The following is a 27,348-nucleotide window of genomic DNA, read 5'->3' on the forward strand; positions in this document are numbered from 1 at the left end:
AGGGTCCTAGATTCCATTCTCAGCACCACGGAGCACACCTTACAACTCTGGAGGTGTAAACCACAGTTCTTCAAGGTTATTCCTGCTTGCATAGGGAGTTCCAGGCCAGCTTGGGCTACACGAGACCCTGTTTAGTGCCTATCTGGCTTGCCCTGTGCAGTGGAATGAAGAGATGGTCACACTACGCTGCTCCAGATTCATGCACTGATTTTGGTGTTGGGAGACAGGATCTTAATATGTAGTCTTGGCTGGCCCAGAACCTATGTAGACCAGAGCAGTCTCAAATTTGTGGCAATCCTCTGCCTCCACCCTACAAGTGATCCTGCCACTCATTTAGATTTGCATCTAGAATGATCCTTAGTCTTGCCCCATCAAATGTGATACTGAGTTACGATGGAAATAGCTCAGGCAGGACATAGGGATCTCTAAGCCAAGATGGCAGCAGTCCCCTTTTCTCTGCTCATGGGTGGAGCACAGGAAAGAGCCTGGCTAAGTCACAGTCTCCAGAGCAGCCTCTAACTGGCTCTGCCCAGCAGAGGAGGAGGGATGCTCCACGGCTCTTCAGCTATCCAGTATAGGGTCCTGGGCACCAATTTGCGGAAGGAATGCTGTGTTTCCAGAACAGACAACTCTATCTCCTGTGAGACATGATACACTGTTTGTTTTTGTACCTTGAACTTGCAATCCTCCTGTCTCAGCCCTCAATAACTACTTCTCCCTGGTTGAATGTTGTAGAGGACAGTGCAGTTTTGGGACCTGAGGTCTAGGGCCTGACCCTAAAAATGAACTATCTGTTCCACTAACAACACAAATAGTATGAAGGGAAAAAAAAAACAAATCAAAACACATTTGCACACTTGGGTTTTTAATTTTTTAGCAGACAATACACACTTCCCTTACCCTTTAAGTTAGTGTGACAATCTTCCATAATAAACTACTTAAAGAGAAGCTTTGGTCAAAAATGGAATGAGATAGCAAAATCAAAACAAAATAAAAAGAAAGAAAAAACAAAAAGAAACCCCTGCTGTCTTTAAACCCACACTTCACCCACAACATCCACACGAACACACGCTAGTTGCTTGATAGTTTGACAGTGTTTCCATGGGCCGGTGGTCCTCACCAGCATGCCAACGGCAGAGTGTGCGCAGCCCCGTCTGTTCCTCGTGCTGGACGGCAGAGGCTCACGCAGCTTCACATTATCCGGAGGCCCTGGATGGAAGACTCCAGAGTCTTGAGAAAAGCAGAACATTGGTCAGTCCTGAGGATTTGCTGCCTGTTTCCTGAGGTGCAACACTGCTGCACCCCTCCCTGGTAGGTACACAAGCCGACCTTCCTCACCCTCTACTCTCCAGACCTTGGCTCCAGGCTGGTTCCCCAGGCCTGGACATCTCTGTTCCCAATGGGTTCACACCATCTCACTCATTTCTTTCTTTTTCTCTCTCTCTCCCTCTCTCTCTCTCTTTTTTTTTTTTTTTTGATACAGGGTTTCTCTGTGTAGTACTGGCTGTCCTGAACTCACTCTGTAGACCAGGCCAAGCTGAATTCAAATTCACAGAGATCCACCTGCTTCTGACTCCTGAGTGCTGGGATTAAAAATGTGCATCACTACGTACTTTTTTTCAAAGATTCACTTATGTATTTTTATGTGTATAATGTTTTCCTGAATGCATATATGTTTGACACATGTGTGCCTAATGTCTGTGGAGGTCAGAAGAGGGCACTGGATGCTAGAACTAGAGTTACATTTGGTTGTGAACTGCCATGTGGGTGCTGGGAAATGAACCCTGAATCCTAAGCAAGTGGTCTTAACTGCTGAGCCATCACTCTAGACCCCTATACTATTTTTTTTTTATTTATTATGTATACAATATTCTGCCTACACATATGCCTGCAGGCCAGAAGAGGGCACCAGACCTCATTACAGATGGTTGTGAGCCACCATGTGGTTGCCGGGAATTGAACTCAGGACCTTTGGAAGAGCAGGCAATGCTCCCAACCACTGAGCCATCTCTCCAGCCCCCCCCTTTTTTTTTTTAACCCTATACTGTTCTTGCACTACCACACATTGTGTGGTTGTGTGTGTGTGTGTGTTCCATCTTCTCTGCTCACTGCATTATTTGGGGGCCGGGGGAGCACAGACTGACATCAAATTCAAAACAATCCTTCTACCTCAGCTTCCCAAGTGTAGGTATTACAGGAATGAGCTCCATGCTAGTTGTATTTATTAAATAAATTTCTGTAAACTATAAAAATCTGTCTACACATAGAAATGTAAGCTAGTGGCCAACACAGGGCCCGTCTCAACAATGGCATTCAAGGTTTCTTGAAATCAAATACTATTTAGGAGACATCAATCACCTACTAGGAATGGTGGTCCCCCTCATGCTTAAAGATCTGGGGCCAGCGCTGCTTCCATTCACTGAAGGAAGAAATCTTTCTTTTAGGAAGAGTTTGAACACAATCATGTAGAGTAGAAACACTTGGAAATCAAGGGTTAGGGTAGTCCAGTAGAAGAGAGCTCTCCTAACAAGTGTGAGGCCCTGGGTTCCATTCCCAATGCTGCATAAACCAGTACCAAGAAGAAATACCTTGAAATCCCAAATTGTCATGGCTCCATCGATGCCAGTAGTGCAAAATTTTCGACAGTCTTGTTTGTCCACCTCATAAATAGACACCTGACTAAAAGAAAAGCAAAATCAAGAGATTGTGAGGTCTGTGTGGAAGTGAGCCCAACCCTCTTCACTCACTGTAAGGAAATGCACTCCTTACTCTCAGATAGTAACATGTCCATCAGCATTGGGCCATAACAGTCAGAGTCAAAATATCCCAAAGACAGCTAGGCTCAAATTCAAGATTCATCAAGGTGACATAGCAAGACCCTGTCTCAAACAGGAGGAGGTGAGGGCCCTCACTAGCTTGAGATGTGGCTCAGTTGGCAGAGGTCCTGGTTGGATCACCATTAACATCAATTGTGTATGTTGATACATGCCTATGCCTATGTACCCTAGCACTTGGAAGGTAGAGGTAGAAGGTAAGTTTAAGGTCATCCTCAGTAACACAGCAATCCTCTACCCACCTATTTCCCCCAATCCCTACCCTATTTAGTGAGTCTGAGACCAACCTAAGCTACATGAAATCCTATGTCAAAAACGGGGGAGGGGCACATGTTGGCACATGCCTTTAATCCTAGCACTCAAAAGACAGAGGTCATCAGATATGTGAATTACGGACCCAGACCAGCCTGGTCTACAAAGCAAGCTCCAGGCCAGCCAAGGTGCTGTATAGGTTGTGTGTGAGTGTGTGTGTGTGTGTGTGGGGGGGTGATTTTGTTACTGAACGTCAGAGAAAGGCAAAAGTTGAAAGAGGAGACCAGAAGGAGAGACAGTGACCTCACAGCATGTGATGGGTACAACAGGGCAGGGACTCAGTAGTAATGCACATGTAAGGAACTGTTTTGATTTTTCAGATACAGGCGTGACCAGAGCAGGACTGAAGCCAACTGGTCTCCAACAAGCCCTTTCAAATCAACCTTCCAGGACAGCCAGGCACAAGGCCCAACGCCTCCCTTGCATTTTAAATCTGTCTTTATAAGGGCAGGTGCTGTGCCTTGGTGGTGGAGTGCTTGCCTAGCAAGTCTTAGGTCCTGAGTGCAGTCCCAAGTCCTAAACACCAAAGAATACACAAATAAATTGATTCATCACAATGCCAGCAGCAGGCAGTCACTCCTCCAGATTCCAGCAGAGCCCAGCAGATAAGGGAAACAACCTACGTGAGCTAATCATGTGGAAACCTTCCAAGATGCAGCTTCTCTCCCGTCTCAAATGTCCAGACGAGAGTCTGCCCTCTAAGGACACTGTACACTACAGCCAAGGACTATGTGTGCAGCCCAGGAGCTGGGGATGGCTTTACACGCGTTACCACTGCTTCAGCTAACTGCCTGTGTGCATGGATGGCGGAGGACAACTTCTGGGAGTCGGTGCTCTCCTTTGCCATGTGGGTTCCGGGAGCATACTCAATCTGTCAGGCTTGGCAGCAAGCACCTTCATCCACTGAGCCATCTTGTTAGCACTCTTGCCTCAGCCTCCCAAGAATTGGGACTACAGGCCTGTGCCACCATGCCCAGCATGAACCTACCTCCCACACACACTGGGAGACTACTAGCCAGCCAGGCCTTCTCTGATAGGGTCACACTCCTCCTCCTGCATGCCTGGTGCTAACTGCATCTTGAAGGCACAATGATGAGGTGGTGGCAGCTCACTTTTTGTTGCTGAGACAGGGTTTCACTATGCAGTCTTGGCTCGCCTGGAACTCACTATGTAGGCTATGTAGACCAGGCTGGTCTTGAATTCACAGATTCACACCTGCCTCTGCCTCCTAATGGAGGGATTAAAGGTCTGGGTACCACGTCCAGCCAACTCTTCTCTGTTACAATAAGCCCTTAGGTGGGAGGCACAGGCTTAGCACTGCCCTCATTCCTTCAGCAGCACAGAGGGCTTCTGTAATGAAATGACAAGGAGTGGGCACCTTGGCCAGCCACCTCTTTACAGAAGCCCAGTGCCCTAGCTCCAGGCAGCTGGTGACACCTACGTGATGCTGTTCTGGTGCAGCGTCTCCAAGGCTGTGTTGCGGTCCTCAGTTGTGGCTCTCTTGTCCATGTTGCGGAAGCGTTCCATGGCAGACATGTTGCGCTGGATGCTCTGTTTTGGGACGTCTAGCTTGGACACAAAGGTCAAACAGCCACGGTCGTCATAGTTAAATAGCATCGGGCAGCAGTCGTGGCCCTGAAATAGAAGGTTAGTCAGTCCAGAGAGCCCCTGCCCACTTGCCAACCCCAGCAGAGTGCTCCCAGCCACTCTTTCTCTGAAGGGGTGTGCTCTGTGCCTGTCACAGAGCATGCATTATTCCTGGCTTGGAGATGCACGTGGCACACTGCAAGGACAACAGATACTTACAGCGGCCACAACGCTGTTCTCTGAGACGAACGACACACTCAGCAGTGGCAGGAACTCCGTTTTCAGAGTAGAAACCCTGAACACAAGAACACTTGTTACACTGGGGAACCACAGCCCATGGCTTCTTCACAGACAGAGGACAACAAAGACCCCATTCTCACAGTGGTTTCTGCTGTACCAGCCACACTTCTCTAAAAAGAGCCCCCTGACCTCTCCTTGCAGGAATCTTAAGCATGAGGTGACCCCAAAGTGACCTTCAGAAACTGAGGCCTTGAGGCTGGGAATATAACACATGCACGGGCCCTGGTTTGACCCCTAGCTCTCTATCAATCAATCAGATAAAAGTCAAGGACTGGCTCTCTCTAGCCTTTGCCCTGCCCGTTGCTAAGGCGTTGCTATTCGTGGCCCCCAAGGAGTCCTTCCTTTCTGCCTTGTCCATCCAAAGTTTGAAGTCCTCAAACCTTGGCTCTGACCATTGCCTCTGCCTACAATGGCTTTTCCTTTCTTACCCACCACAGCTCTTGCCGTCATTCCTGCTGGTGAGTGCAGTCTGGTGCTGGCACTACAGAGACCCTTGCTGGCAGCCATGCCCTGTGAGAGCCACCGCTATGAGATGACTCCTGATCTTAGCCAGCTCACACTCAACAGCCGTGTGTGTGTGTACACACATGAACAGATGTGCATAACCAGTTGTGGCAGAAAAACACCTAGTGATAAATGTTCCCACTGTAAACGTGAAAGCTGGAGCATGTGGAGCCAGGGCAGGGCACCTGATGTCCTGCTCTATCACTCTTCTGTCTGAAACCCTCAGGAAGGATCTCTCACTGAACCAGAAGCTCAATGTTTTGGCTTACAGGCTGGCCAGCAAATTCCCAGGGTCTGTCTGCCTCTGCCCTCAATGCTGTGGTCACAGGCACATGGTCATGACTGACTTTTACATGGGTGTTGGGAATTTAAACTCAGGTCCTTGTAAATGGCTCTTACCCACTGAGTTACATCCCCAGACTACAGGATGCATTTTGGAAAGGCGGTTGGTACACACCTATAATACTAGCATTTGGGAGGCAGATGCAGGTGGACCTAGGGTGACAGCTCAGTCTAAATGCCATAGTGAGCTTGAGGACAGCCTGGCTCAAAAAGACCCTGTCCCAGAACACATCCACATACCCATAGAAACAGCTAAGTGCTTGTGTCTCAGGAGGCCCCTTAATCAAGCAGCTACAGAATTAAAGGACTAACACATTATCAGAAGCTCAAGCTGTGGCATATTTACACTAGAGAAGGGGAGGGGTGGAGTGGACAGAGCTGAAACAGTCAGCTTACTAGGGAGAATGAGTGCAAGGAGACACGCAACAGTAACAAGTGCTGAGAGCCGCAGCGCTTCAACAGCCAATCCAGAACCAGCACTGCCATTAAATACCACCCAAAGTAAAAAGACTAAATGCGAATGCACATATGTATGCATATTTGAGTGCATGCGCATCATAGAATGTGTGCATTCTTTGTGTGCAGTGATAGGACAACCTGTGGTAGTCAGTCTCTTCCTCCATGAAGTGGATGGACTCCAGGGACCAAACCCAGGTCATCAGTCACCTTTACCCAGTTTCACATGTTTGGTGTTTTGAGAGTCTTTAAGATAGCCCTGGCTGGCCTCAAACTCATGACCCTCCTGCCTCAGTTCCTGAATGCTGGAATTCAAGGCTAGTACCACCATGCCTGGCTTATAAAACTACATTTAGGGTTGGAGAGATGGCTCAGAGGGTAGGAGCACTGACAGCTCTTCCAGAGGTTCTGAGTTCAATTTCCAGCAGCCACATGGTGGCTCACAACCATCTGTAATGAGATCTGGTGCCCTCTTCTGGCCTGCAGGCATACATGCAGACAGAACACTCTATACATAATAAATATATATTTTTAAAAAAACTACATTTGTTTTTGAGGCTAAGGCAGGAGGATCATAAGCTTGACACCAGTCCAGGATACATAGCGAGTTCCAAACATTATTTTTAATAAGGGTGAGCTTTCACAAAAGAATTCCTATAGTAATTCAGCTTAGGAGAGAAAATGTCACCTCTGCAATGTCATGTTTTGTGCCTCCCCCCATGACACAGAGTGGCCAGTCTGGAGACTGTCACAATGAACTTTCCTCAGCTACCATGGGGAAGGGCTCACAGCAAGGAATGGATTCCTAAGAGGAATCTCCAGGCTTCTTCCTCTGCTACTGAGCAAACTTTTACTCCCATATCTGATAGTGCTTCAAGGCTGAGGGGGTGACTCCCTCACAAATGAGTCATTGCAATTCGGGTTCTTCCAGCAGACTTCCCAAATAGCATGAAGGCAGCATTGTTCTCCAACCGTGTGGAATAAGAATGGATCGCCTTTCTATTTTTTGGGTGGTGTAAGGGAAAGGATTGAAGGTGTGTGCATACCACGCAGGTTCAACAGACTCAGTCCTGTTTACTGAGAAAGGGTCTCAGTAAGTAACCCAGGCTGGCCTTGCACTCATGCTCCTGCCTCTACCTCCTGAGTGCTTTAAGTATGTGCCACCATACCTCACTGGGATTTCCCTTAAGGTTGGTAGGTAACACTGACATTAGGAAACAATCACAGACTTATTAGTGCTGTCTTCCAAGCCTAACAGCCTTCATCTTCATCAGAGAATCTGTGACTATTTTCCAGAGACCCTCAAGGTCAAGCCTGTTGGCACTGCCTCATAGGAGGGGGCAGAGTTACGGGACCCTCACCTGGGGTTCCAGCTGCTCTATCCTGTGCCTCTCAGCTAGCTGTATGCAATTCTGCCCTAACTGCAGGTAATCTAGGGAGAGGCTAGAGTGTACTGAGTGTGGAGGGCTAGGTAAAGTGGGGGAATCCCATCTATGCCTCTATGGACAAGTCATCCCTGGCAAATGAGACTGCTGAATGTTGTTATCTGCTTTGGAGTCGCCCACACTCTGTGCCTAAGCCCAGGACGCTCACTGCCTGGGAAGCTGGACCTCAGTAGGATCGTCCTTTGGTTGCTGTATGCACACTGCCTCAGGTGAGGAGGTACTTGTTCACACCTCCCCTAGTAAAGGCTCACAAGACACAGAATAACCTGGCTATTCCAAAGGCACCCTTGTTAACAGCACACCAGGAGGGTCTTCAAAGGGACACTACCAGTACTTTTACCAAGAAGTGTTCCTGGAAGAAAGTCCCAACTCCTCTAAGTCTCCCAACAGGTATTTAACACCTGCCTATAACTTTAAAGGCAGCTACAGCTGTTGAGGTGCTCAAAAGATACTAGGAGCCGGGCGGTGGTGGCACACACCTTTAATCCCAGCACTCGGGAGGCAGAGGCAGGCAGATCTCTGTGAGTTCGAGACCAGCCTGGTCTACAGAGCTAGTTCCAGGACAGGCTCCAAAGCCACAGAGAAACCCTGTCTCGAAAAACAAAAAACAAAAAAACAAAAACAAAAAAAAAAGATACTAGGAAAGCGGCCTCAGTGTGCTGCTGAGAGCTTTCATGGAATGTTCCACCTTCCACCTGCAAGGCAAATACTCACTGCACACTTTTTGAAGCATCAGCAACGGACACAGTGCTGTCATGGCTGACCCAGGCCAGGCGGCTCCCACTGGCAGAGAAGCTGACCCCATGCACCCAGCCGCCGGTGCCACTGCCACCAAATTCAGACATCAGCTGACCAAATGGCATCTTGCTGCCCCAGGGAGTGCTGGCTGGCTTCTCATCCACCTCTTTGATGTAGGCAGAAAACACTCTGTTGTTCAAAACATAGGAAATAAAGAAAAAAACAAATGAAAATGTGTGAATATGGAGCTGGAGAGATGGCTCAGAGGGTAAGAGCACTGGTTGCTCTTCCAGAGGTCCCGAGTTCAACTCCCAGTAACCATGTGGTGACTCACACCATCTGTAATGAGATCTGGTGCCTTATTCTGGCATGCAGACATACACGCTGGCAGAACACTGTATACATAATAAATTATTTTTAAAAAAAGAAATAAAGGGCCACTGGCAGCTACTGGAGGCAATGCAGAACGGAGGGGTTGGCCTGAAAGGGAACAAGGCACAATGGTAAGTTCAGATCCACAAGTGGCTCCAGACACAGAAGGGTTGAGGGGCTGATAGCCACAGAGAGGAGGTACTGTTGTCACTCCACGTCAGACTGTACTCACAGCAAAGCACCCTTTGCTGCCTCCTACAGCACCAGCCTCAGCACACACTCCAAGAGGCCCACAGTCAGTGGCAGGAGAGGAAGCTGCCGCTACCCTAAACAAGCCAGATATCAACTCACTTAAAGACAGATGAATGAGCTGGTAAACTGAGCAGGGCATATCTTTAATATCAGTACTCAGGAAGCAGAGGCAGGAGGATCTCTCCAAGTTTAAGATCAATCAGAACTCTGTAGTAAGACTATGTTTTCCAAAAAGGGGCAGGGGAGGGGGGGAGCCAGGGAGACGATCAATCAGTAAAGTGCTTGCTGAACAAGTATGAGAACGTTAAGTTCAGATCCTCATCACCCACATAAAAAGCTGGGTATGTCAGCATGCATCTGTATGTAACCCAAGCACTGAGCAGGGTACAAACAGATCCTGGAGGCTCAGTCTAGCTGAAACAGAAAGCACCCAGTTCAGTGAGAGACTTTGACTCGAAAAATAAGGTGGAGAGAGAGGACAGTAATTGAAGTTAACTCTGGTCTCCACACATGTGCCCACATGAACACATGCATATACCACACAGAGATAAATAAAACGTGGAGTTTTTACAGCCGAAGTCCTCAGTCTCTTTCCAACTCCTTGACTCTAGTTCCCCACAGCTGTATGTAATGTGTTTTAGCCCAGACTTAGGAAGGGGAGGGACAAAGTATCAGAGGCCGTGGGAATATACAGCAGGTGACAGCTAGTGTTCAGAGGTCAACCCACCAGAGGAATGATCCTCTGATGGAGGAGAATCCCATTCAGGCAAGGCTCGCAGGACCACTGACTCTGGAAACTGTTGCTCCTGTCTGTAATTTTACATGTGCAAAAGCAGCTTTGGTGTCTTCCCAATACTTGCACTGTAGTGTGCAATCTCACATAATATTTATATGTAATCTCATGACTGCATCTCAATATTATGGGTACATATATCTGTGGATGGTCAGAAAGATGACTTCTCATTAACTGTATGGTTCTGATATATAGAAAATATACTAAAATATGCTTCACTAGATTTATCGTCCCACGAGAACTATAAGACACTTAAGTCTGCTTTGTTCCTTTTACTCAAACTACACACAATTAACTCATTTTTACCTCAGAGAAAGTTCAAACTAGACTGATTCTGTAAACAGATCATAAGTTAAAAACTTTACAGATATACACAAGGCCGGAGTTACAGATGTTGAACCAAGTTTATTAACAAAAAGCAACCTAAAAAATCATGCAAATTCTTTTCTTGCCAAGTCTGGCTGAGGAAGAACTATGTCTTGCAGCATGTCGCACTGGGCACTGTGCCCCTAGCCTCCAGTCAAAGTCTTACCCCAAAACCCATGAAACCTTGTGCTGTCATGGTAAACAGCTCTGTCCTTATCATTTACCCAAGGAATATGCTATGACCAATGACATATAATTTTTGTAACTTTTTTCTTATTGCCTCAAGCCTCCTGTAAAAAATGTATTTAAGCTAGGTGAACAAAGAAGCAAGAAAGAATTGGAACAAAGGAGAACTAGAAAGAATTAGAAGAAAATTAAAGGACAGAAAAATAAAGAACATGACCCAAACAGCATGTGTGTGAATTTATTCTGTATCACTCAGATAGAAAAACGTTTAAGTTTAGTTCTGCTACACTGTGAAGCTTTTCTTCAAACCCTGGGAGTAGCCTTGAGAGCTGGACTTTTAGGGCTACTAATAACAAAGAACAGCTGGAATCTGCCTTCCAGTCTCTCCTGACCCCTCTTCTCTTTAATAAAACATCTGAACCTGTGTGGTGAGTGCCCGTCCATAACTCCAGCCTCAGGAGGCTAAGGCAGAAGACCAGAAGTCAAAGGTAGCCTAGCTAGGAGGGGCAAACTACATCTTAAGACTGCCCAAAAGAACTCTGTTCCCCTAAGCCCAACTCCAGATTGACAGTGGCAGCTGAGGCTCTAGAAGGGTAGGACATCATCTCCTGTGTGTGGAGTTGTAGTCACCTGCCAACACGTCCAGACAGTACGATCTTGTCTTGTTTTCCAAGGGAGCTAGGATGACTCTGTATAAATAACAGCCAACAAATTCCTGAACATAAAGTTCCTAGACTACTCTAACGCCATCTTTTTTTTCTTTATGGCAGTGCTGAAGACTGGGCTTTGGGCTTTGCTACATGCCAGGCAGGGGCTCCACCACTGAGCCACACCCCAGCCCCTCACTAAGGGATTCTAGGCAGGGGCTCTACCACTGAGCCACACCCCAGCCCCTCACTGGGGGATTCTAGGCAGGGGCTCCACCACTGAGCCACACCCCAGCCCCTCACTGGGGGATTCTAGGCAGGGGCTCCACCACTGAGCCACACCCCAGCCCCTCACTGGGGGATTCTAGGCAGGGGCTCTACCACTGAGCCACATCCCAGCCCCTCACTGGGGGATTCTAGGCAGGGGCTCTACCACTGAGCCACACCAGCTCTGTTTTCTGTTTTGTTTTGTAATTAAACCCTATTATTTTAAAATATAAATCTCTGGCCAAATTTTCTAGAAATTTTTCACATAGGTACTGAACATGGGTGTATCTCAACTTTGCCACCCAAGAGTCAACACAAAACAGTAATTATTTGCTTTTTCCTTTTTGCTAAGGAAAAAGTCCCCTGATAATCCTTTTTTTCTTTTCTTTTTTTTTTTTTTTAAGTTTTTCAAGACAGGGTTTCTCTGTGTAACAGTACTGGCTGTCCTGGAACCTGCTCTGTAGACCAGGCTGACCTCGAATTCAGAGATCTGCCTGCCTCTGCCTCTCGAGTGCTGGGATTAAAGGTGTGAGCCACCACTGCCTGGCAAAGAACAACTTTCAAAAAGCATTTCCATCCCCCCTAGCCACAGGCTAATGACAAACACTATAACTGGAAAAGCCAGTGCAGTAACAGCTCGGCAGCACAATGTTCATGATTCAGGACATTTGGTTAATCTCAGGTTCACTTTGTAGTCTGTGGTCTGGGATACAAAATGAGGAACTGGCTGGGTGGTGGTGGCTCACACCTTTAGTCTTGGAAGGCAGAGGCAGGTGGATGTCTGTGAGTTTGAGGCCAGCTTGGTTTATGAAGTGAATTCTAGGACAGTCAGAGCTACTTGTCTCAATAAACCAAAAAAAAAGGGGGGGGGGATTTGAAACTGTGGTCAAGAAAAATGGGCTGGCAGGCACGAAGGTGCAGCTCGTAATTCGGCACAAGGGGAAGGCAAAGAAGGATGATGAGCTCCAGAGCAACAGAGGCTACACAAGTCCGTGTTTCAAACTTCTTATCCCATCAAAAACTGAGGAATAAGGGCTGAAGAGATGGCTCAGCAGTTAAGAGCACTGGCTGCTCTTCAGAGGTCCTGAGTTCAATTCCAAGCAACTGTATGGTGACTGACAACAATCCGTAATGAAATCTGGCGCCCTCTTCTGGCCTGAATGCCTACCCGCAGATAGAACACTATACATACTAAATAAATAAATCTTTTAAAACAAAACAAGACAAGACAAGAAATGGGGCTGGGGAAATGGCCCAGTGGTGAAGAGCACCTGCTGCTTTTGAAGAGGACTGGAGTTGGGTTCGCAGCACCTGTATCAGGGACTCACAACTACCTATAACTCTAGATCCTGTGCAATCTCTTCTGGCTTTTGCCAGACACACGTACATATATGTATACAGATAAATGAAATGAATCTATTTAAAAAATAAAAATGAGAAAGACAGGCTGAAAGAGAGAGACAGACAGATGGACACAGCACAGGTTACTCCTGCACTTGGAACTACTGACACTCTGCCTAAAGAGTCTGGCCTGGCTGACCTGCTGCAGGCCCTGCTTATTCCAGGGCCACATCCATCACTGCCTCTGCTACTTGTTCTTTTAATCACTATGCATCAGCTTACTAGCTCACCTGCTTGTTTCCTCCATCTCCTTCCCTCTTTTTCTTGAGATGGGGTCTCATACAGCCTAGGCTGGCCTCAAACTTACTATGTGGCTAAGGATGACCATGAACTTCTGATCTCCGTGCCTCTACATCCAGACTGCTGGGGTTACAGACGTGCAGCATCATGCCTGGCTTACAAAGTGCTGGGGGATGGGACCCAGAGTTTTGTACAAGCTATGCAAGCACTCTCCTGCTGAGCCACACCCCCAACCCCCAGCTCCTTTTCCAGCCCACAAGTTCCCCTCATTATTGAGCCCCTCACAGTGCTATTATAGAGCCTTGGGAAGAAAGGAATCCCACGGACACTTGTCAAAGCAAAGTCTCTGTTCACTTATCCCCACCTGCACTTGAAGTCACATGAGCCTGCAGCCAGCAAAACGTTGTTGGGATGCCAATCCAAGCTGAGGACTGTGGAACGAATTGGCTTCTTAATGTGTTTGCTCACCCACCTAAGAAAAGAGAAAAACTAGTTTACATTGTCCTCACAAACAAAAATTGTAACATTTTCCAAGCCACCCAATAAACCCAATTCAAATCAAATAGCTAAACTATATATACATTTATAAATATAGCTTAAATTCTGGAATCCACAAGAAATGTTAGCTACATTTATTGAAATAAGTTCTGTAAGCCCAATTATTTTTAATGTTCTAATGATTTCTCTGATATCCTTTGATGTATACCTGAGTCCTTTTTTATGGGCTAACTACAATCCACATGCTTGCTCTTTGTTAGACAAGAGCTTCTCATACAAAGTTCAGACTGATCTTGAACTTGCTACATAGCTCAGACTGGCCTCAAATTCCTGAATGCTAGGATTACAGGTGTGTGCACCACATGTGGCCTGATGAAACGTCACAGAATACACAACTTATTTTCAAAGACCACATCTGAGATGGCAGTAAGGTCTAATTTACCTACATAGGGGACAATCTCTCAAGAAACACAACATTAAACAGTTACTGTGGTCGAAACTCAGCCAGGAGGAAATGTTTCCTGTATAATTAAATTTCCTATTTAAAAAAGTTGGGGGCAGGGCCAGGCAGTGGTGGCGCACGCCTTTAATCCCAGCACTCGGGAGGCAGAGGCAGGCGGATCTCTGTGAGTTCGAGACCAGCCTGGTCTACAAGAGCTAGTTCCAGGACAGGCTCCAAAACCACAGAGAAACCCTGTCACAAAAAACCAAAAAAAAAAAAAAAAAAAGCTGGGGGCAGAAATGGGAAGGATGGAAATGAAGAAACTGAAGGAGGGAGGAAGTAATAGAAAAAAGGAAGTAGGGAAGTGAAAAGGGAAGGGAAGGAGAAGAGAGGAAAAAGGAAGATTAAAAGAAAAGATGTCGGAACTAAGTCGTGTGCATAGGAAGAACAGCATTTATTCTGGGAGGAGGAATTCAAAGGGAGAAACTACTTTCCAGCCAGAGAGGGGCCACTGCAGTGAAGCATAGAGCCTTAACAAGTCCCAAGAGCACAGCCATCCAAGCATGGGCTATACAGAGAGGAAAGAGAAGCCGGACGGTGGTGGCGCACGCCTTTAATCCCAGTACTCGGGAGGCAGAGGTAGGTGAATCTCTGTGAGTTCGAGGCCAGCCTGGTCTACAAGAGCTAGTTCCAGGACAACCTCTAAAGCTACAGAGAAACCCTGTCTCAAAAAACCAAAAAAACAAAACAAAACAAAACAAAAAAAAAAACAGAGAGGAAAGAGAGGGCGCAACGTTGCTCACCAGTCATTTTCAGACTCAAAGTAACAAACAGAGATGAGTCGGGCTCCACTCCCCACAGCAAACTTATTCTCCAGTGGGGACCACTTCACAAAAGTGGCTGCGCGGTTAATCCTCAGGATCACCAGGGTAGGCTTCCAGATGCCATCTTTCTGACTCCAGACGTAGGCGTTCCGGTCTGCCCCACAGGTGACGATGCGGTCACTCTTAGGAGCCCAGTCAATACCTGCAAGTGAGGCACAGGTCACTTGCTGCACCCGGCCAATGACAAGGGACTTAGACTTTTGGCAGTGAGAACTGGATATGGCGTAGCATTGGGCTTGTTGGTTTCCTCCCATGTCTCTCCCATCTACAGCTATCATCTCACAGAAAACCAAGGCTGTTTCCCTCCCAGGTGTCCAGGAGGACTCGGGATCCTTACAAAGCCAGCTAGAACAAAACTGGGGATTTTTGTGTTTCTTTTGGGACAGGGTGTCAAGAAGCCAAGACTGGCCTTGAATTCACTATGAAGCTGAGGATACTTTTAAACTCCTGACCCTTCTGCCTCTGCCTCCTAGAGTTGGACTATAGGTGCCACAATGCCTAGCCACTTCTCTTTTTAAGTCACTTTAGATTTCTATAATAAGCAGGGAGGGAACAGGAGGGGAGAAGGGAGGAGAAACTGCTGATGGGACATAAATTAAAAAAATTTAATTAATTAAAAACTGTGATAAAAAAGATTTCTATAATAAAATAGTTTTGGGTTTGCTTTGTTTTTGCATACGTCTTTGGACATGTTCCATGTGCCTGTGGAGGCCTGAAGTAGTCATCTTGAACATTCTCTACCTTTATTTATTGAGGCAGGATCTCACTAAACTCATAGGTGGTCAGTTCCTGATGGTCTAACTACCTAGCTTGTGCTGGCAAGCACGACTTTTTCCTTCAGAGCTAGGATTATGGGCAGCTGATGTGGGAGTGTCATATATCAATCTGTTGATTTCATTGGTTAAGTAATAAAGAAACTGCTTGGCCCCATAGGTGGGAGGAGTAAACAGAACAGAATGCTGGGAGAAAGAAGCTGAGTCAGGGAGTCGCCATGATTCTCCCACTCCAGGCAGACGCAGGTTAAGATCTTTCCTGGTAAGCCAGCTCGTGGAGCTACACAGATTATTAGAAATGGGTTAGATCAATATGTAAGAGCTAGCCAATAAGAGGCCAGGCAGTGTTTAAAAGAATATAGTTTCCGTGTAATATTTCGGGTAAAGCTAGCCGTATGGGCGGCCGGGTGCTGGAATGTAGCCCGCCGCTCGTACTACAACAGGCAGCAGCCTGCCCAGCATTCTGTGGGTTCTGAGGACCTGAATTCCAGGCCTCACACTTTATCCCTTGAGTCTTCTTAGTCTATAAAAATGTTTTTAAGTAGCTGAGCATCCAGGTGTGGTGGCACAAGACTTTAATTCCAGCACACAGAAGGCAGAGACAGGCAGATCTCTTAAGAGTTCCTGGCCATCTAGGGCGTGAGACCCTGTGCAAAACAAAAGCAAAAACAAACAAACAAAAAAGAGTGGTGATCAAGTTGTTAACCCTGAGAGCACACCAGAACGCTGCCATAGGCTACACTCTGTTCTATGAAGGGCTGACGGTCTGAGAGAACACTGTTTTTTTTCTTTTGTTTTTGGTTTTTCGAGACAGGGTTTCTCTGTGTCATTTTGTTGCCTGCCCTGGAACTAGCTCTTGTAGACCAGGCTGGCCTCGAACTCACAGAGATCCGCCTGCTCGTGTGCCTCCGCCCGGCTGAGAAAACACTGTTAATCCTGGAGTCCGTTAGAGGTATATTTAGACTTTTCCAAGTTCTTCAGATCAAAAAGATGCCATCAGAAAATGGGTCCAAGTTCAAAGGACCTCAAAAGACATAGGGAGAAAAGTTATGAATATTTCAAAAATTTTGAGAGGAAGGTGGAAAGGGTCCTTTCATCTTTGTCTTTTCTCATTTAAAAATATTTCCTGATGCTAAAATTCAAACTGAGTGTCCTTATTCGTTAAGCATAAAGCCACTGGTAACGGAACCTAAAGAGTCCAACTCTACTAGAAACAACGTCATGGACAGCAATGATGACACGCAAAGCTCCAATGCTCAGGAGCATCACATACTAATCACCCAGTAGAGCAGGAAGCACAAAGGGGATGCTGGACACCTGTGTTTGTGCATATGCATGGAGGCCAGAGGTCAACTTTGGGCATCTTCCTCTACTGCTCTTCCTCTATTTTTTTGAAATAGGACTTCTCCCTGAACCTGAAGCTCACTGTTTCAGCTAGACTGGCCAGCTGGCTGGGGATCTGCCTGTCTAGCCCACTTCCCACACCTGCCTTTGGAGGATTCAAACTCTCACATGTTTGTGCTTTTGTGGCAGGCACTTTTATCTACCGAGCCGTCTCTCTAGCCCTATGCTGAACAACTTCCAAGGATAAAGAAGGTAAAAACATGCTAAGTTGTTATTTTGTTGTTGTTTGTTTTGCTGATCTGGGCAAGAATAACTTTAAGCTGATGAGTATAAGACAGTCTCATATAGCCCAGGCTGGCCTCAAATTTCCTTATATATCTAAGGATGACCTTGTCTTCCTGCCTCCACCTCCCAAGTGCTACACCTCTCAGAAAGGAAGACAAATATAGGAGCAATCTATAAGTAATGAATCGTTCAATGGCTGCAGGACAGTTTCATGCCGCAGCACTGAAGACATGCCCTGAATGTATGAGCACACACATGTACGACACACCTGGATGATGTCAGAACAAGTCATAGATGGTCTTCTGGGAAAGCAGAAAAGACCACACACAAGAGGACTTCACCTCTTTCCTTATTCCTGTATCTCTTTTAAATGTTCTGGTACAGAAGCAAAGACATTTCTTCATACAGGAGAATCTGTTAACCGTCGTGGGAGGTAATCTGAATGGGTGTTTGCTACATCGCTCCTGCTTCAATTTTAACAACTTTGATTACATCTCTTCAGAGTGTGTACATATGCGCTTGTGCTGTCATGGCACACACGTAGAGGTCAGGTGACAACTGGTGGGAGTTAGTTCTCTTCCTAGCGGGTACCAGGATTGAACCTGTGGCAACAGATGCTTTTACTCTCCAAGGCCGCTCACCAGCCTCATTCAGTATTTTGGAAAGCTGTTCTGGCTTCTAAAACAATACAAAGGAGGGTGTGTCCCACAGCAAAGACAGTTAACCTCAACTTTCCTTGGTGCTCACACTTCATAGGGTCTAGCCCTGGCTTTCCTGGCTCATCCCATCTGCACAGCAGGTTCGGTGCTCTACATACTACAAGAGAGCTATCTACCACCTGGGCCACGAGAAGCATATAATTAAGGTTACTATTTTTTCCCCTCAAATATTCTATAAAGAACAACTTAGCTAGCTGCCTTTAATTCCAGGACTCAGGCCAATCTCTGTAGGTTCAAGACCAGCCTGTTCTATACAAGTGAGTTCCAAGAAAGGACTACATATAGAGAACCTGTATAAAAAAACCTGAGAGGGGCTGGAGAGATGGCTCAGAGGTTAAGAGCATTGCCTGTTCTTCCTAAGGTCCTGAGTTCAATTCCCAGCAACCACATGGTGGCTCACAAACATTTGTAACGAGGTCTGGTGCCCTCTTCTGGCCTGCAGGCATACACATAGACAGAATGTTGTATACATAATAAATAAATAAATAAATAAATAAATAAATAAATAAATAAATAAATAACAAAACCAAAAAAACTGAGAAAAAAGAAAGGTAGGGAGGGAGCTATGGAGGGAGGGAGGGAGGGAGGGAGGGAGGGAGAGAGGAAAGGAGGGAGGGGAGAAGGAAGGAAGGGAGGAAAGGAGGGAAAAGAAAGAGAAAAGAAAAAAAGAAAAGAAAGAGGAAGGAAAGGAAAGAGAAAAGTCAGTCACTCTGGGGCTTGAAATGCGAAGGCCCACTTAACTTGATGTGTCTTTACTTACACAGGAGAGGGCTTCGTTTGGAAACAGCACTGAGTCAGCAGCTGCATTACCTGTGATGTGTCCATTATGTTCCTTCAGCTCATGAGCTTTCGTCCACTGGCTCCCATTCTTCTTGTAGATGTGCACTTCATGATTATTGGGGCTAAGGGCAATCTCTGCGGAAAAAAGTCAAACTGTTAACACTCAGCCATCTGTTGTTATTATCTGCAACACTGGAGTTTGAATCCAGAGGATCAAAACTGCAAGGACCTACTACTGAGCTAGGTCCCACTTTCTTCTTTTTTTCATACACACAGCCCAGGCAAGACCCGAACTCCTGCATCAGCTTTCCAACTGTTGGGATTTCAGGCCTGAGCTACCACAACCAAAATGCACACAGAAGCAAAATGAGGGGCTACAGATATAACTCAGATAGTATGTGCTTGCCATATAAGCGGGAGGACCTGAGTTTGATCCCCAAAATCCATGTAAAATTTGGGTCTAGCAGCATATGTCTACAACTTCAGCACTGCAGTGTGGTGGTGGGACAGATAGAACACCTGGATCTCAGTGGCCATGGGCAGGCCAGCTAGCCAAACCGAAGTGCTCCAAGTTCATTGATAGACCCTGTCTCATTAAAAAAAAAAGGGGGGGTGGTAAGACACACCACCTCTGGTGTCCAGACACCCTAACCCCCTGCTCCCCCCCCCCTGGGCCAAGCAGCAGCAAATTGAAAGTACACTTACGGGTACGATCCCTGTTCCAGGCGTGACAGGTGATTGGCTCTAGCAGAAACTGATGCAGAGACATGATTCTTAAGTGTTTTCAAAAGTCAGAAAGCTGTATTAAGCAACAGGAAAGAAGATACTTAAAATGTCATACTACAGGTGTTTAAGTTGTCAGAGGAACCCAAACTATTTGGGGCTCAATACAATATTGATCTCCCATTAGAGTCAATCTCAATGCAAACATTAATTCCATAACTAGGAACCAGCCCCATAACCGCCAGTGTGGAATTTATTCTCAAGGGTCATCAACGGACTCTGAAATCACAGGTTAAAGACTGTGACAGAGTGGGTGGGATAATCAGTCTCAAACTCCCACTCCACACGGCACTTACTAATTACAAGGGAAACATGCCTTCACAATAAAGAAATCTGGGAGTCGTCACCTTGACCAAGTGATCAAACCTGGAACTACAAATGGGAGCAGAGCAATCTAATTCGAAGTCCTTCTGGAACGGGACCAGCACATAACTTGAAAACAATGATTTTAATCTGTCATCCACACCAGGGTACTTGTAAGAACAAAACAGATAATCAAGATGGAAAGGACTGGGGGTATGTGTAGCTCCATGGAATAATGCTTGCCTAGAATGTGGAAGGCTCTGGATGCAAACCCCACTGAAGAAAGGAAGAAGAATGGGGGCTGAAGAGATGGCTCTGTGGTTAGGAATGCATATTGCTATTATAGAGAACCAGAGTCAAATCCCAGTACCCACAATGAACAGCTCACAACCACCTGTAACTCCAGTTTCAGGGGATCTGATACCCTCTTCTGATCTCCACAGGCACCTGCACTCACAAGGACAGACCCCCAGAGACATACAATACAAATAATTGTAAAATAAAAATAAACCTGACCAAGAATGGTGGCACACACCCTTAGTCCAGAACACTCAGAAAGCAGGGCAAGAGGAACTCCGGAAGTTCAAGGCCAGCTTGATCTACATAGTGAGTAACAGGATAGCCTGGGCTACAGAGTAAGACTCTGCCATAAAAGAAAGTCAGTCAGTAAGTCAGTTGGTATAACAAGACGTGACAGGACCATCCTAGATAAACTTTGGAAGACCATTAACCCAGCTATGAAACTATGAAGTAAATATGCCAAACATATTTACTCTAAATCCAATCAAGCTCTGGATCTCATTTTCAGTTTATAGGAGATAAAGGGGGAAAGAGTCATTAAACAGCACCGAGAAACAAAGTAAAAACGATGGAGGTCATTGGAGATGCTCAGCGGTTAAAGTGCTTGCTGTATAAGCCAGATGACCTAAGTTCCAATCCCCAAAGGCTCAGGAAAGCTGGAAACAGAAGATCATGTCTCTGTGGTCCCAGTGACCCTACAGGGAGATAGGAGGTGGAGGCAGGAGACTCTCCTCAAACAAGGTGGAAGGTGAGGACTGACACCCAAGGCTGCCCTTTGACTTCTGGCATGCCTTGGCACATTCCCAAGATTGCACACACACACACACACACATACACACACACACAAATACAAACTCACACACTCTGTCTCTGCCTCTCTTTCTCTCTCTAGATTAACATTCCCAGAGATGCCCATTAGAGAACAACTTCCTGGGTTATCTTAAAAGGCAACATGGCCAGGTATGGCAGCAAACAGCTGCGATCCCAGCACTTGGGAGGCAGAAAGAAGAGTCTGTACTAGCTTTCAAAAGAGCTATGAAAATCAAATTTCATAAAAAGACAGTTGATTATAATTGGTATGTTTAAAAATAACCATAAAAGACATGTGCTGTGTAACAAGTTTGAATTTGAGCTCAATTATTATATAACAGCATGAAATTATTTTAATTTCCTAGCTATGATAATGGTACTGCCTTAGGTAAGAACAAGTCTTATCTGTCAGGAGATAAAGTGATGGCCTGTTTGTGATGAAACGGCCTTTCTTCTTATTACATAGCCTTGGCTGTCCTGGAACTCACTATGTAGAACTGGCTGGACTCAAACTCATAGAGATCCTCCTGCCTCTGCCTCCTAAATGCTGTGATTAATATATTTATATTTGAGATAGGGTCTTACTATGTAGCCCAGGCTGGCTTTCAATTAACAACCCTCCTGCCTTAGCTTCCGGAATGCTGGAAGAATTGCAGGCATGTGCCACCACGTCCAGTGAGATAGGAATTCTGACACCAGCAGAAAATGAATGGAAGGGACACCAGAAGGTTGTGAGGCAAACAACAGGTAAAGGTGATCAGCAAAAATGAGTGCCTGCGGCCGGAAGACTCTGCTCAAGGAACCCAAAGGTCAAAACTAAAAAACATCTGCTATCTATCTTCACCTCACACACTCTGCTCAAGTGTGAAGATATTTTGTTGGATGTGGTGGTGCACATCTGTAAAAACCAACACTCTGGAGGTGGAGACAAAAGGATCAGGAATTCAATTAACAGCAATACAGCAACTACAAGGTCAGCCTAAGCTACGTGAGACTGTCTCAAAAAAACTAAAGGAAAAAGGAGAAAAGAGTGAAATACTTATTGCATTTTTCCTTTCTCATGTTCTAGAAAGCAAATTGCACTTCATAGTCCTTAATTTGACTTTCTTCTCAATAAATTAACTTACTTTTTTTTTAAAAGTGGGTTTTCACATTTTAAAATTATGTGTGTGTGTCTGTATGCCTGTCTGTCTGGGTTTATACACGGAAATGCAGTGTCTGTAGAGCAATTATGTGTGTATGTCCCAAGTAAACAAAAAAACTTCTAGATGCACACCTCATTCAGTCTCTCCTTCTTTCTGATATCTCATGTGCTTACTCTAATCTTGTCACACATTAAACTCAAAATAACATCTTGTGGGGGCAGGGAAGAGAGAAAGTTCAATGTTCAGGAGCACTTGCTGCTCCCTGGATAGTGGCGCACGCCTTTAATCCCAGCACTTGGGAGGCAGAGGCAAGAGGATCTCTGAGTTCAAGGCTAGCCTGGTCAACAATTCGCGTTTAAGAGCAACTAAAGTGGGCACACTGAGAAACTCTGCCACAAAAACAAAACAAAACAAGTGTTCACTAGCTGTTCTTCCAGAGAACAAAAGTTAAGTTTCCAGCATCCACGTCAGGCAGCTTCCATCTCTGTTCAACTCCAGTTCCAAGGGATATGACACCTCTTTGGCCTCCACGTCAGGCAGCTTCCATCTCTGTTCAACTCCAGTTCCAAGGGATATGACACCTCTTTGGCCTCTACAAGTGCAGGTGCATGTGCGCGCACACACACACACACACACACACACACACACACACACACACCCCCCACATACACACACAAATAAAAATAAATCTTTTAAAAACAGCTTGTTACAAATATTACTAATTGGGGCTGGAGAGATGGCTCAGGGATTAAGAGTACTGGCTAATCTTCCAGAGGTCCTGAGTTCAATTCCCAGCAATGACACTGTGGTTTACAACCATCTCTAGTGGGATGTGACTCCCTCTTCTGGCATAAAGGTGTACATGCAGATAACACTCATGCATAAAATAAATAAATCTTTAAAAAATATTACTAACTGTAGCTGGCCCGAGGTGGCACATGCCTTTAATGCCAGCACTCAAGAGGCAGAGGCAGGATTATCTCTGTGAGTTCATGGACAGCCTGGTCTACAAAGCTAGTTCCAGTACAGTTCCAGTATAACCAAATATACACGGAGAAACCCTGTCTCAAACCACGAAACAAAACCCACACATATTACTAACTGTAAGCAATTTAGCATAAAACTCCCCTCTGTTAAGCTCACTTGTTAACTGAACAAAACTGGTTAGCAGGCTTGGATATCCATGTGAACAGGGACAGCTATTTCATGAATAGCTGAAACTACACAAGTGCAGAGGAAGACTTTCTCATTCTTCTATACAGTTTTCTATGCACATAGAAGATTCCAAAAGAGGTGAGCAGTCAGCAGAATTACTTCTACAACTGCACTTCTAATTTTGTTAGATCAGTCGTTCTATAATTGAATAAACATTCATACATGTCTGCTGTGGAATATTACTTTAACTATGTAAAGATGTGTTATATTTGCTTATGCTGCATTTGTTTAACTATGTAAAGATGTGTTGCTCTTTCATCTTACCTGCCTGAGGGACTGGATTGGTCTAATAGAAACCTGAATGGACAACAGCTAAGCAGTGGAGGGATAGGTGGGGCTGGCAGCAGAGAGAGTAAGTAGGAGGAGAAATTTAGGCTCAAGAGGAGAGAGAGCGAGGGAGAAAGAGGAAACTTCAGGGACCAGCCAGCCAGACACGGAATAAGCAAAAAAGGCAAACAAAATGAAAGAAAGGTAAAAAGCCCTGAGGCAAAACGTAGATGAAGAGAATCAGGTTGAACCAAGTGATAAGAGCCAGTGGGACAAGCCTGAACAAAGGCAGACCATTCAAACCTAATAATAAGTCTCCATGTCACGATTTGGGGGTTGATGGTCCCAGAAAGTCCCTTTATAATCATTTGGCTATTTTAAGCCTGAATTTTGTACCAAGTAAAATAAACCTTCATGCATATGTTGATAATTCTAATCTCTAAACTGCAGGTGCTCAAGAAGAGAAAAGGGAGCACCATAGGTGAGGACATGAACTTAACGGGTTTTTCCAGGCACTCAGGAGGCATAGGGGCAGAAGACTCTCTGTGAGTTCCAGGACAAGCAGGACTAAGACCCTGTCTCAAACAAAATGAAACAAACGAAAGCCAGGCTTGTGTTGTCTATGTCTAGCACTGAGGGATGGGTCAGTTTCAAGTCTGTGATTCATCTAGTTTCTAATTGTTCACGTTACCCAACCCAGCAACACCAGGTACTCTGACAAGGTCACCACACCCTACCAATGCTCAGACAAGTTCACTTCAAATTCCAGCTTCAGCAGACCATTCTGCACTCCCTGTACCCAATCTGTTTGGACATAACACTAGATATTTAGACCAAAACACTGTCATTCATCCTCCAAGGGAGTTTGTAATTTCCAAAAGGATCCCCCAATTGGGGTACAGCAGATAAACTGGAGAAGACCCCCAGATACTCTGTGGTAGGAACCAGCCAGCAAGACTCCCTCTACTCCCTCTAACAGGGTAAACACCCTAAACTGATAACCTGATAACTTCTAGAGACCTGAAATACTTTTTTTTTTTTTTGATTTTTCGAGGCAGGGTTTCTCTGTAGCTTTGGTGCCTATCCTGGAACTCGCTCTGTAGACCAGGCTAGCCTCGAACTCACAGAGATCCACCTGTCTCTGCCTCCCGAGTGCTGGAATTAAAGGCATGTGCCATCACCGCCTGGCTGAGACCTGAAATCCTAAAGCCAACACAGAAACAAAAAGATTAATTAAAATTGGCCAGATGTAGTGGCACAGGCCTTTAATCCCGGCACTTGCGAGGCAGAGGCAGGTGGATCTCTGTGAGTTCAAGGCTAGCCTGGTCTACAGCGTGAGTTCCAGGACAATCAGGGCACAGAGAAACCCTTTCTCAAAAAACAAACAAGAAGATTAAACAAAATCGATAAAAGAGGGTGCAAACTAGGTCATTTCAATAAACTGGGCAACAGGTAGACAGGAGAGAGGCTCCCAAGCCACAGCATGACAAAAGATGCCTTTATAATCAGAGATCCTCAGCTACAATTTATTAAGCACCTACCATGTTCCCAACAGTGTTGAGTATTTGAATGAGGCCAGAAACAAATAAATCCTAGCCTTCAAGTACAAGGAAAGAGAGAGGAAAGGCAAGGAAGGCAGGCATTAGTAGAATGTCTAAGAAGCATTAGTGTGGCTATTATTTATTTTCCTTATTATTTGAGCAGCTACTCTTGAACCTAATAAAAACCAGGTAGACAAAGAATCTTCTTACTGCAGCTGGGGAAATTGAGGCACCGAGAATCAACCTTCCCAGGGTCACCCGGCAAAGTGACAGAGTCAAATGAGAACTTTGGCCGTCCGACATAAAGGACTTTATGCAATGAATAGGAATGCAGAGAAGGGCGCAACTTTGACGGGAGGTGGGGGTGGACCAGAAGAATCTTAAGGTTACTCAGAAAGATGGCTTTTTCCTTGTTGGGGAGGGTCCCCCAATAACTGACGGGTTACAGGCTGCTGCAGACAACATCCTAGACGCTGAAGAGATGAACAGATACTCGTGACAAGTCATGGGGGAGGTCGGCCCGTCTAAACCGATTTTACAGATGGTGGTGAATGCTCACAGTAGGGAGGCAAATGGTACTGTGGGGGTGTCGGAGGCCAAGCTGTCTATTCCCTCATCCGAGACGGAGGGCAGCTGGAAAGCGCTCAGAAACGCTCGATCTGTGTGTTGGGGGGGGGGACACCAGGGGCTCAGGGGTCACCACGAAGAATCGCGATCCCAGCCCCCTCAGTCAGAGACCCCACTCCTAAGCACCCCGGGCCCGCCGCCCCCGCATCCCATGGAAGATGCGACAAATGGAGGAGACCCGGTCCAGGCGCTCAGCTCTGCGGCCCCTTACCTGGGGTCGGGGCGGTCCGAAGGGCCGGAGCGGACGATTCGCGGACTCTGGTCAGTCGACGCGAACAGGCTCCGGCGAGCGCCGACGGAGGAGGGAGGCCCAGAGGGAGCGGCTGACAGATCCCGGAAGTGGCCAGGACGCCTGCGCAGCGCGACGCGCAGGTGGCGGGCGCAGGCGCAGAGCTCAGCGCGCGTTGGGAGGCCGTGTCTGAATAGCTGAGGTCGGTTCGGTGAGGCAGCGCGTGTCAGCGCTAGGGCGTGCCTGTGGAGCTGGGTGGGAGCCCTACTCCTTTCTTTAAGGATGAATTAATTATATATATACACACACACACACACACACGTACATACATACATACAGACACACATATGTGAGCCATGGCCTAGGTGTGAAATGGTGGTTTTTGTTGTAAATTACTGAGGATTAGGTTCTCTCGGGCCTCATGGGTCTGAAGAACTATTTATTATCTATCTATCTATCTATCTATCTATCTATCTATCTATCTATCTATCTATCTATCTATCTATCTATTTATCTCTTTTATTACACATACAATATGTATGCCTGCACACAGAAGTCGCCAGATCTCATTATAGATGGTTGTTTATTTATTTATTTATTACATATACAACATGTATGCCTGCACACCAGAAGAGGTCTCGAAATCTCATTATATGTAGATGATTGTGAACCATCATGTGGGTACTGGGAATTGAACTCAGGACCTCTGGAAGAGCCGTCAGTGAGTGCTCTTAGCCTCTGAGCCATCTCTCCAGCCCAAGCAATTCAAATTTAATATATATATATATATATATATGTGCATGTGAGTCCAGGTGCCCTTGGAGGCCAGAAGACGACATTAAATTCTCATGGAGCTAGAACTATATGCTGCCTGACGTTGATGCCAGGAACTGAACTCAGGACAGTTGTTTTAGCTGAGCCGTCTCCCCTCTGCAGCCTCTGCAGCTAGGTCTGTGTCCCGTCACAGAGGTTGGGTCAGAACTGGTAGACCACTTTTTGCCGGGAGGGCTGCCTCTGCCATGCACCTTCTTGTAGAAAGTCTCATGTCTACCCGGGAGTCTCCTTGACCGATCCTGGGTCAGGATCACGTGTCCTGCACCCTAACTGACGCTGCAAGAAGGAACAATGACAATATGGCCAGAGACTGTTTGCTGTGTAGATGCAACTTCTAAAGAACTACCCTGAACCCCACATCCAGTCAGACTGCTGCCCCTGTCCTGGTAGAAATTATGAGGCAAACCACACCCAGGTTCCCCTACTGGTGGACGCCCAGCCCTTGTCTTGTCCTCTTGCGGTGGTTTCCATATTTGCCCCAGTGGACAGTAAACACTTTTAAAAGACATAAGGAAATAGTTTATTCT

At 46.1% G+C, this 27,348-nt stretch overlaps 1 protein-coding gene across 2 annotated transcripts; it reads right to left on the bottom strand.

Annotated features, from left to right (window-relative positions):
• Nucleotides 1-848: 848 nt before the first annotated feature.
• Nucleotides 849-26,121, bottom strand: Arpc1a (actin related protein 2/3 complex subunit 1A). Of its 2 annotated transcripts, none has more exons than XR_012910646.1 (10): nucleotides 25,970-26,121; nucleotides 19,473-19,566; nucleotides 18,798-18,902; nucleotides 14,786-15,008; nucleotides 13,407-13,514; nucleotides 8,495-8,707; nucleotides 4,953-5,028; nucleotides 4,588-4,781; nucleotides 2,046-2,679; nucleotides 849-1,838 (listed from the first exon to the last, which is right to left on the bottom strand). XR_012910646.1 is itself a non-coding variant. In XM_075973155.1 (10 exons), exons 2-10 carry the CDS (start codon nucleotides 19,534-19,536, stop codon nucleotides 1,192-1,194), a joined length of 1,113 nt encoding a protein of 370 aa, XP_075829270.1. In that variant the 5' UTR covers nucleotides 19,537-19,566; nucleotides 25,970-26,099; the 3' UTR covers nucleotides 849-1,191. The 2 variants fall into 2 exon arrangements, 1 of the variants encoding a protein (XP_075829270.1); XM_075973155.1 differs by having other exon boundaries at nucleotides 849-1,230; nucleotides 2,589-2,679; nucleotides 25,970-26,099.
• Nucleotides 26,122-27,348: the final 1,227 nt, after the last annotated feature.

Source organism: Microtus pennsylvanicus, chromosome 1 (assembly GCF_037038515.1).
Source record: "Microtus pennsylvanicus isolate mMicPen1 chromosome 1, mMicPen1.hap1, whole genome shotgun sequence".
Classification (NCBI taxonomy): domain Eukaryota; kingdom Metazoa; phylum Chordata; class Mammalia; order Rodentia; family Cricetidae; genus Microtus; species Microtus pennsylvanicus.